The sequence below is a fragment of the Coloeus monedula genome (genome assembly GCF_965178545.1).
Source record: "Coloeus monedula genome assembly, chromosome: 7".
Classification (NCBI taxonomy): Eukaryota; Metazoa; Chordata; class Aves; order Passeriformes; family Corvidae; genus Coloeus; species Coloeus monedula.
In genome coordinates this window covers 11,133,683-11,143,438 of record NC_138787.1, presented here as the reverse complement: position 1 = coordinate 11,143,438, position 9,756 = coordinate 11,133,683, and the positions used below count along the sequence as shown (strand labels likewise).

General features: G+C 45.3%; 1 protein-coding gene across 1 annotated transcript; it reads left to right on the top strand.

Annotated features, from left to right (window-relative positions):
• Positions 1 to 42: 42 nt before the first annotated feature.
• Positions 43 to 9,741, top strand: HSPD1 (heat shock protein family D (Hsp60) member 1). Its single transcript, XM_082284978.1, has 12 exons — positions 43 to 152; positions 946 to 1,121; positions 3,889 to 4,141; positions 4,665 to 4,747; positions 5,340 to 5,435; positions 5,739 to 5,832; positions 6,240 to 6,408; positions 6,723 to 6,822; positions 7,661 to 7,906; positions 8,102 to 8,276; positions 8,873 to 9,051; positions 9,141 to 9,741. The coding sequence occupies exons 2-12, from the start codon at positions 948 to 950 to the stop codon at positions 9,291 to 9,293; spliced, it is 1,722 nt and encodes a 573-aa protein (XP_082141104.1). The 5' UTR covers positions 43 to 152; positions 946 to 947; the 3' UTR covers positions 9,294 to 9,741.
• The last annotated feature ends 15 nt before the right edge of the window (positions 9,742 to 9,756 follow it).

The following is a 9,756-nucleotide window of genomic DNA, read 5'->3' as shown; positions in this document are numbered from 1 at the left end:
GTTCCGGGGCCGGGAGGCCGGAGCCGCACATGGGCCGGCGGCGGCGCGGGGGCGGGGCCGAGGCGGTGAGTGCCGAGCGCCGCCCGCCGCCGCCGCGCCAGACGTGCCCCGCGAGTCCGCAGAGCCGCGGTGCTGCTCCCGCGCTGCCGCAGGTGAGCGGGAATGTGGCCAGGGCGCCGGACCCGCGCCCCTCTTCCCGGCCTGGGGAGGGTATGGCGGCCCTACCCCGGCGGCCGCGGTTACCGCGAGGGCCCCGCGCCGGGAGCGGCTGGGCCCGAGCGGCGGGAGCGGGGGGCGGCCGTGATGCAGGCGTTGCGCCCGGGTGGCGGGAGCGGGGCCCACACCTTCCTGCGGGTGGCGGCGGCGCGGCGGGCCTGGCGGGGGGGTGGCGGCGAGGGGCGGGCGGCACTGACCTTGCTGCGCGTGTCCTGGTGCAGCGGCCATGTGGCCGCGGGGCCCGGCCCGGCTTGGGAGCCCCGGCGGGCCCGGGGTGGCGGCCGCGGCCACGGCCCTGCCTCTCTCCTCTCTGCCCTTGATGGTGTAGGGGGGTGCGGGAGCCTTGCCTGCGCTCCTCTCGGCACGGCCTCGTTGCTGCAGCCGCGGGCGGGCGCGGCCCCCGCGCTGAGCACATGGAGCCCCGGGCGCTCCGCGGTGCCCTCGCCGTGTCCTGCCCCGCTCCTGGGGAAGGCTCGGCGGGAGGAGCTCGGAGCTGCTGGAGGCCGCGCAGGGAGGAGCTGCTGCCGCGCGGATCTCGGCGTGAGGTTCGGAGATACCCAGCCCCGGTACTTGGAGTTCCTTGTGTATCTCGATTTCAGCCAGTCGAAAAATTAACGATTCATCATGCTTGCTTTACTTCCTGAATCTGTTTCTCCCCTTTTCCTGTAGAAGTAGCTGTGCAAAGCCATAATGCTTTTCTTTTTGTCTGCATTTGTTTTAATATTTTAGACATGCTCCGTTTACCTACAGTACTCCGTCAGATAAGACCAGTGTCCAGAGCACTCGCCCCCCATCTAACACGAGCCTATGCAAAAGATGTGAAGTTCGGAGCAGACGCGAGAGCTCTGATGCTGCAAGGAGTAGATCTTTTAGCAGATGCTGTAGCTGTCACCATGGGGCCAAAGGTAACGGAAGATACGGCCTTTTATGTTAGCACAGACCTGGCTGAAAATAACAGAACAGTTGTTGGGTTTCTCTCGGTGAAACTGCACGATTGTGTTTGCAGAACTGTAACGCAAAGGGGTAGGGGCACGGACAGGCTATTGCAAGCAGCTGAAGTCTCATGTTTGTCACCAGAAATGTGATAGTAGTGCATGTGCTTTTCACAGTAACAAAGTAAAATTACTTGAATCCCTGTGAAAGGTACAGTATATTTGTTTAAACCGTTTGAAGGTGGAGAGGTGCATAATGTGTTACCAGCTCAGCTGATAACCTGTAACAGTGTAGTAGATAGTGTAACTGTCTCTGTCATGGGGTAGGTTAATTAGCATGTGGGTGAGTTGGCGTGGGTTTCTTATGGTGGGATTTTTTGTTTTTTTGGTTTTTTGTTTTTTTATTAACAAGGTAAAAGACATCCAAAGTGTAATGTTGAGTTTTCAATTGGCTGGTAAATATTACCAGCCTAAGTAAAATTCCATGGTAGTGGGATTCACTTGTGTTACACTATATTCTGTCTTGTAAGGGAGATCCATGTCTCTTGGAAAACCAGCTGTGGTATTCTGCATAGTCATGCAACGTGCAGCAGAGCTTGAACTGAGATTCCTCTTTTTGAGGAAGAGACACTGATTTTCTTGGGGCTGATATGAATATCTGTTCCCTGTAATAGTATGTACATGGTTGCTCTTCTGAGGGCTGCTTGGCATCTGTAACATTAATTTATGTATTTCCTGCACATTTTTAGTGTTCTATCAGTTTTATTCAGAGGCAAAAATGCCATAAGCTGAGCAGATGAAGGTTAAGGAACAATTATGTCAGCAAGCTGTGGCTACTTCCATAAAGGAACAAAGTTTAAGTGTAGTTAGTTAATTTAACTCTTGTTTTTTTGGACTAGGCTACTTTGTGAATGCCTAAGCATGGTTCTAATGCACTGGCTAAAGGGCAGTCGCTGATGCAACTTCATGTAACCTTAGGGGATTTTTGTTTGTTACACTGTTCTCCATGTATTTGTAAAAATGGAGGGGTTGTACTGCAGTGCCTGATTCTGCTTCTGGCATTTTTAAGAAACATCACTCTGGTGAACAAATTTCCCTTTGGCATTGTTCTACATGTTAAGGAGCCCGGTTTGCAGTCTCGCACAATCTTTTGGTGGTGCTCCAGCATGTTGAACAGAACTAGTTTATGTGGAGCTCAGCTTCTCAATATGCATGACCATTCCAAATTCCTGTGCAGTTACTGGTGGTGTTCCCTTCTTCAGGAACACAGATGTTTTTGCTGAGAGCAAGTCCTTCCTCTAATTTGTTATAGGAAGATTTTGTTGCACCCCTCTTCTCAGAGCCGCAAACCAAACATTTGGAATAAAACCATATCGAAATACAAACCAAAATTAAGCAAACTAGGAGACACTATACAAAGAACATACTGGTACCATGTTCCTCCAGAGAGGAGTTTTCTTATTCTTGAATCGTTCTATATTTAGAAGTACAGGTGAAATAAGATAGTAGTAGGGAATGCATTATTTTGGAATAACTGGTCCGTGGCACAGAGGTAGATTTCTGTAAGCTCTTCCCCAGGTTCAGCCTGAGTAACTGAAGCTTAACCTTTCCTTGTGGTTCTTGGGGTGGTGGTGCTTCAGGAGCAGCGTGGCCTCGTGCCTGGCAGGCAGCCAGAGCTGGTTCAGTCTGAGGCAGATGTGTGTGGGCTCCGAGCAGGGGAGGGGCACAGGGCACAGTGCGCTGGGTGCTGCATGGGAATCCTTGCCTGGCTCGCCCTGGGCTGGGAGGGCTCTGGTGGGAGCCAGCGGGGTCAGCTCTGAGCAGGACCTGACAGATCCAGGTGAGGGGCCTTGTGCAGGGCCAGCTGGGAGAGATGGTGCTGAGGTGGGGTAGTTGCTCTCCCTTCCCTCTTGCAGCAGCTCCAGCTGTCAGGATGGAGTAGAGGAGTTTCAGGGCAGCATTAGACCAGAGGTGGCTCCATGCATTTCTGCTGCCTCCAGCTCAAATGGGACCGTGATTGTTTGGGGCAGCTATTCAGGCTATTGAATTCATCTATGAGCAACAATCTTCTTGTGCATTTACCTTGTGTTCCAGGCATGGTTCACAGTTTCCCATGTTAGCTGTGTCTGTCAGATAGAATAGTCCAGCTTTTCAGTTGGATCCAAGTGCGAACTAAGATGAGAAAAGCTCAGTAACTTGCAGTGTTTGAGAAATTATTATAAAACATTAACACAAATTTGATGTATTTTCAGTTCTCTTTGCTAATCACTAATGAGGTTTGCAAGTCTGCTTTTTTTTTTTCTTCCAGCACATGCAACAAATTGAGCTTTGTGTTACTTTTTTTTCCAATCACAAAGAATTTTTATTGTGATCTGATGGAAATTTTGCAAATTTAGTTCTTTGTGTTGCTCTACTTTAATTTTGGGGTAAAGTACCAGCATTAGAGGGAATCTTTTCAATTTTCTCTCTAAGGCTAGTCTGACTTAGTTGCAGGCTGTGGTATTAAGCATTATGGCTGAGGAATGAAGCCTCATTCTGCAAAAGCACAAAGCTTTTGAGCCATTTTTCCAGTTTTGGAGAAGGTTGGTTATAATGTGTGTGCTTGAGAAGTCCCAGCTGAAAGCCCTGTGTAAGGTGTTCAGCTGTGGCTCTTCAAAAGGATCTTCATTTTTAGTTGAGCTCGTGAGAGTAACGTGCTGTGGGTTGGCTTTGATTTAAAATTTGCTCTTTGTCCCCCTAGGGAAGAACAGTTATTATTGAACAAAGCTGGGGAAGTCCCAAAGTGACAAAAGATGGTGTGACAGTAGCAAAGGCAATTGACTTGAAAGACAAATACAAAAACATTGGAGCCAAGTTAGTTCAAGATGTTGCCAATAATACCAATGAAGAAGCAGGAGATGGTACCACCACTGCAACAGTCCTTGCACGAGCTATTGCCAAGGAAGGCTTTGAGAAGATCAGCAAAGGAGCTAATCCAGTAGAAATCAGGAGGGGTAACTTTTTTTTTTCTGTTGTTTTTAAGATTTGATCATTGTCTATCAATTTCTATATCCTAACTTTGAGTTGTTTTCTATATGAAGAGCCACCATAAAGGTTTACCTGAAGCAATGTTTAGAGAACACAATTGTTTTTCTTACATTGTGGACTCTGAACAATCATTAATTTTTCTAATCATTTTGCTATTTTCCATGCAGTTAACTTACTTAATTTGTTGTAAGTGAACTCCAGTTAATGCCATTTCTGCATTTAATTAATATAATAGCCATATAAACAAATCTGACAAATTTCAGTCATGGCAATATCTCATACCAATTTCAAAAAAACCTATCACTACATATGCAAATGACAGTATGGAACAAGAACTGTTTGGTTTTGAACGTGCAAACAATGAGTTTTTGCAGTGTGGACTTTTGTTAGAAAGGAAACCTTTTTGTTGTGGTGGGTGGGTGCTTGGTTTGTGTTTTCTGTGCTCTGTACCTTGTTTTGTTCACTCACAAGTGCTCTGTTCATCTTTAGGGGTGATGCTGGCAGTGGATGCCATCATAGCTGAACTGAAGAAGCTGTCAAAACCTGTTACAACTCCAGAAGAAATTGCACAGGTTAAAAAAACCACAGTAAAATGTAACTCCAGTTTAGGTAGCTGTTATTCAGAAAAAGTTTGGTGAGGTCAGGTTTAATGGAGTTAGGTTGTGTACATCTAACACTGGGTATTTTTCTTTATACACCAGAAGTATTTTGTCTTCAGTTGCACTGCTAGAAGCTAGTTCAGAAATGGGCAGATTTTTTAATCTTTCAAGTTTCATTCTAAAATGTGGTCATAAAACATAAATTTGTGTCCTTGGGAAGAACTGATGGGAGCAAAGCTCTGTTGTGGATGGAGGTGATGGCAGAGTACTGAGGGTGTGGAGGATCTGCTGTGGGAGGTTCAGGTGTGTTGGTCTTCTTGGGTTATTTGTCCCTGTGCCTGGAGATGGGCTGGGTGTGAGCCCAGTGCAGGGCATCCGGCCCTGTGCTGCAGCTGCCCAAGAGCCTGAGCCCTTCTAACAGAGTCCTGGCTCCTGCTGTGGGTGTGCTGCAGTCAGCTGCCCTGCCTTGTCAGAAATGTGAGAATTGCAAGTGGTTATTCTGATTTTTTTATCGTGAGGGAATGCCTTGTGTTGGGAAATGAGATTAAATGTCTTACTCTTTCAGGTTGCCACAATATCAGCAAATGGAGATCAGGAAATTGGCAATATAATCTCTGATGCAATGAAGAAAGTTGGACGAAAAGGCGTGATCACTGTCAAGGTAAGAACTGGCCGACATTCAAAGTGCCAAGCGACTGTGTCTTCTCCTGTTAGGGCTGGCTTTTGCCACATGTGATGCTGCAGCTCACATTCCATAATTCCCACCATAGCTCCTCCCCAGCTCATTTAGATCAGAGTTTGATCACTGTTCCCTCTTACATTCCTCCTATTTCGAAGAGAAGCACATGAAATTGATGTGGGATGCAGAGCCTTTCAGTCTGTTGTGCTAATATGTAAAACTGTACTTGTGCTTTTGGTAGCAAATGGGGGAATTTTTAATGCAGACTTTCTTGCATCTAAACAGGATGGAAAAACTCTAAACGATGAATTGGAAATCATTGAGGGTATGAAATTCGACAGAGGCTACATCTCTCCGTATTTTATTAATACAACTAAAGGTGAGTTAACAATAAGCCATGTCAAACACCTCCCAGTGGCTCCTGTCAGTTCCAAATAATGGCACCTGTTAAAGGCTTTACAGTCCCTTATGCTGTGTATCACAGCAAATAGAGCAGGGGGGGGTCCTTCCCCATCAGAAAACTTGAACTTGGTAAAAGCTTGGAGTTTGGGGGGTTCTTTTTCTTTCTGTGCTAAGTGTGGACAGTGTTCATGTGAACATTAGGCTGGCCTTGCAACACAGCAGAACAATGTAGAATTGAGCGTGGAGTCTTGGAGAAAACAAGTTGTCTCTTTTTAATGCAGTTGAAAAGTGGAACCATTGCTCCAAAGCAGCTGCTTAAGTTAAAAGAATGCTTGATATGCTTGTGTAATGGAATTGTTCAGATAATGCATGTTGTTTCTGCAGGGCAGAAATGTGAATTCCAGGACGCTTATGTTTTAATCAGTGAAAAGAAAATTTCTAGTGTACAGTCCATAGTTCCAGCTCTTGAAATTGCCAATGCTAACCGCAAACCTTTGGTCATCATTGCTGAAGATGTTGATGGAGAAGCCCTCAGCACTCTAGTCTTGAACAGGTGAGGCTTAAAATCCATTCTTTTCTACAAATACTGCTTTTTTTATTTCCATCCTTTTAAAGGAATACATACAAAAGCACGTTTGATTTTTCTTTGGTGTAAGGCTGTTTGTTTCCTATCTGTGCCAAAGAAACAGCAGCTTTTAATGTCACTATACTTTGCATCAACTCAGACAGAACCTGAGCTGTGTCCTACCTACCTTTTTGAGCAAAACCACCTCATTTTGTGATGGTCTCTGTTTGCTTGCCTGTTAGAGCTGTACTGAAATAATTTGGCTTAGTAATTAGACTCATTCTCTGAATTTTTCTCTTTAGACTAAAGGTTGGCCTTCAGGTTGTTGCTGTAAAAGCCCCCGGTTTTGGTGACAACAGGAAAAACCAACTTAAGGACATGGCAATTGCTACTGGTGGCGCTGTAAGTTACTATGTTTTAAGTGGCTTTTTGGTCCAAGGAATGTTAATGCTTTTTAAGGAGGAAAATAATGTGCATTTTTAGGTTCTTGGCTTGTATTTGCTGGATTGCAGGCTGTGCTCTGTTCTTTCAAAAATGCAACAGTAACTGATGTTTGAATCTTCCTGTTTTTTAAAATGCAGACACTGATAATTGCTGTGTAATACAGTCCTGGCCAACCATGAGTGATACGTCCTTGTAACTGACTGAAGTCACATGTGATTTCCTTGCAGGATTTAGGTTAAGGGCAAGGAGGAACTCCAAGGCAATTGCTGCCTTTATAAAACTGATTGTTTCACAATTGCCTGGACCCAGATGTGTCAAATATAATTATTTACAATGTTTGGAATGGACTGAATGAGTTTTCTTAGTACTAAACTTTGCATATAATTAATGCACTGATTAATGTCCCTTTATGCTGCCCTTTTTTAATATGCACTTCAAAATCATAGCATGATATTGGGACCCAGAGGAGGCTGTTGAAGTAAAACTTCATGTTTAAGCTAAGGGCAGCACAAAGTAACAAACCAGCAAACTGTTATAAAGTCAGTGAAGTGTCAGTATCTGTAACTTCTCAAAAATACAAGGAGATGACCGTGATAGGACCCAAGGAAACACCATGAAACTGTCAGGGGAGGTTTAGGTTGGGTATCAGGAAGACATTCTTCACCCAGAGGGTGGAACTGCAGTAAGGTGGTTATTTTGCACCATTAGCCTGCTGTATGTGTTCGTGTGCCTGTAGATAAAAAAACTGATGTATGGGAAACCTGTGAATTCCAACTTGTCACATTATTTCTTTCAGGTGTTTGGAGAAGAGGGTTTGAACCTAAATGTGGAAGATATTCAGCCTCATGACTTTGGTAAAGTTGGAGAGGTCATTGTGACAAAAGATGACACCATGCTCCTTAAGGGGAAGGGTGAAAAGGCTCAGATTGAAAAACGCATTCAAGAAATAATCGAACAGCTAGAGGTTACCACCAGTGAATATGAAAAAGAGAAACTGAATGAGCGGTTGGCCAAACTCTCTGATGGAGTAGCAGTATTGAAGGTATTAAGAACTTGATGAGCTAAAGCTGGGCTTAGGCTTCTTGAGTGCTGAGGTACAGAAGAAGACTGCCAGTATGGGAGAGGGTGGGTTGGCTTTCTGGCACTTCTTAGGCATTGGCTACTTAATTTGGTGGCAGCAGTGCTGTCCCACCTGGGCTCCTGGTGCGGGCCTTGATGTGTGGCTTGCTGCTCGCAGGTGGGTGGCACGAGCGATGTTGAAGTGAACGAGAAGAAGGACCGGGTCACCGACGCCCTGAACGCCACCCGTGCGGCTGTGGAGGAAGGCATCGTCCCAGGTGGTGGCTGTGCACTGCTGCGCTGCATCCCAGCCTTGGATGCCTTAACTCCAGCCAACGAGGATCAGAAAATTGGTAAGCAGATGACTTGAAGATGTGTGTTGAAATGATAAAAGCAGACTTTCTCATGTCCCAAGGCTTTATCAGATGACATGCAGGTGGCTTTCAGTGCATTTTTAGTTACTTGGTCTCAGGAACCTCCCATTTCTTTTGTGTGGTGGTCTCTGCTTTTGGGTGGGAAGGAGCTTTTTCACTGCATCACTGACTGGACTGTGAAAGACCCAGCAGCAGTAAAGCAGCAGTATCCCAGCAAAGACTGGCAAATGCTTAGAGTTGGGAGCTGGCTGTTAAAGTTGTTGCCGACAGACACAATCCAATAATCCTCAAGAGACTGTGTGGAAAATCAGATGGAAGAAGGTTCTGTGTCATGTTACACATAAAGAGTATTAACACTCCTTACTACTTTTTGTGGAAGTAAAACTAAAATGTGCATGAATATCCTGCAGAGATTTCATTTGTTGGCGAGTGTCAAGTAGCAGAGACCCTTCCCTCCTGGAACTGATAAAAATAGCTTATGCTCTTGCTCTGTATTGATCTCCAGCTCAAAGGGCATTCCTTGGCAGTGGGATCAGTGTATGCACACAGAGCTCCAACCATCCTGTTTCTTGCAGGCATTGAAATAATCAAGAGAACACTGAGAATCCCAGCAATGACTATTGCAAAGAATGCCGGTGTTGAAGGATCATTGATAGTTGAAAAAATCCTGCAGAGCCCATCAGAAGTTGGCTACGATGCAATGCTTGGGGACTTTGTAAATATGGTAGAAAAAGGAATCATAGACCCAACGAAGGTAACCTAAAGGTCTTAATTCTCAGCTTTGCTTCCTCCCACCTCCTGTGATGGTCAGCAGATTTTAAGTTGTTTCTTGCCTATTTTTAGGTTGTGAGAACTGCTCTGATGGACGCCGCAGGTGTTGCGTCTCTCCTGTCAACAGCAGAAGCAGTGGTGACTGAAATTCCTAAAGAAGAAAAGGAGCCGGCAATGGGAGGAATGGGTGGGATGGGCGGAGGAATGGGAGGTGGCATGTTCTAATTCCTGGGATAGGGATGCATCATGAGCTGTGCTGTTGAAGACTGAACAGTTCTGACTATAAAAACTTGAGCTATCAGTGTGAGAGGATGGATAGTGACTGAAGTGAGGCTGGTGTTGAAAAGAATCACTGTAACCATCAGTTACCGGATTTCATTTAACACACGTGTAATTGTTTACAGTCATTGTCCATGCCTACAGATAATTTATTTTGTATTTTTTGAATAAAGACATTTGTACATTCCTGATAACTGGGTGCAAGATCCATCTACCAAGGTCCTGATTTGAACTTAAATTAAGGCACTTGATATTCTATTTCAGAATTTTTTGGTGCTTGCCAGTACTAGGAAGAACTTGGAAGCCACTGTGCGTAAGACTAGACAATTGTGTACAAAGTAGGCAAATAGAGTTATGTGACCTTTATGTAATAAACTGCTCAAAAGTTACAAAATGTATCACCTTCTTC

What these genes read in the sequence shown, in the direction of transcription:
- HSPD1 (XM_082284978.1), top strand. Translation starts at nt 948, where the DNA reads ATGCTCCGTTTACCTACAGTACTCCGTCAGATAAGACCAGTGTCCAGA. An exon ending in CTCCAGAAGAAATTGCACAG is followed by an intron (nt 4,748 to 5,339) that starts GTTAAAAAAACC and finishes TTACTCTTTCAG; the next exon opens with GTTGCCACAATATCAGCAAA. An exon ending in CAACGAGGATCAGAAAATTG is followed by an intron (nt 8,277 to 8,872) that starts GTAAGCAGATGA and finishes TGTTTCTTGCAG; the next exon opens with GCATTGAAATAATCAAGAGA.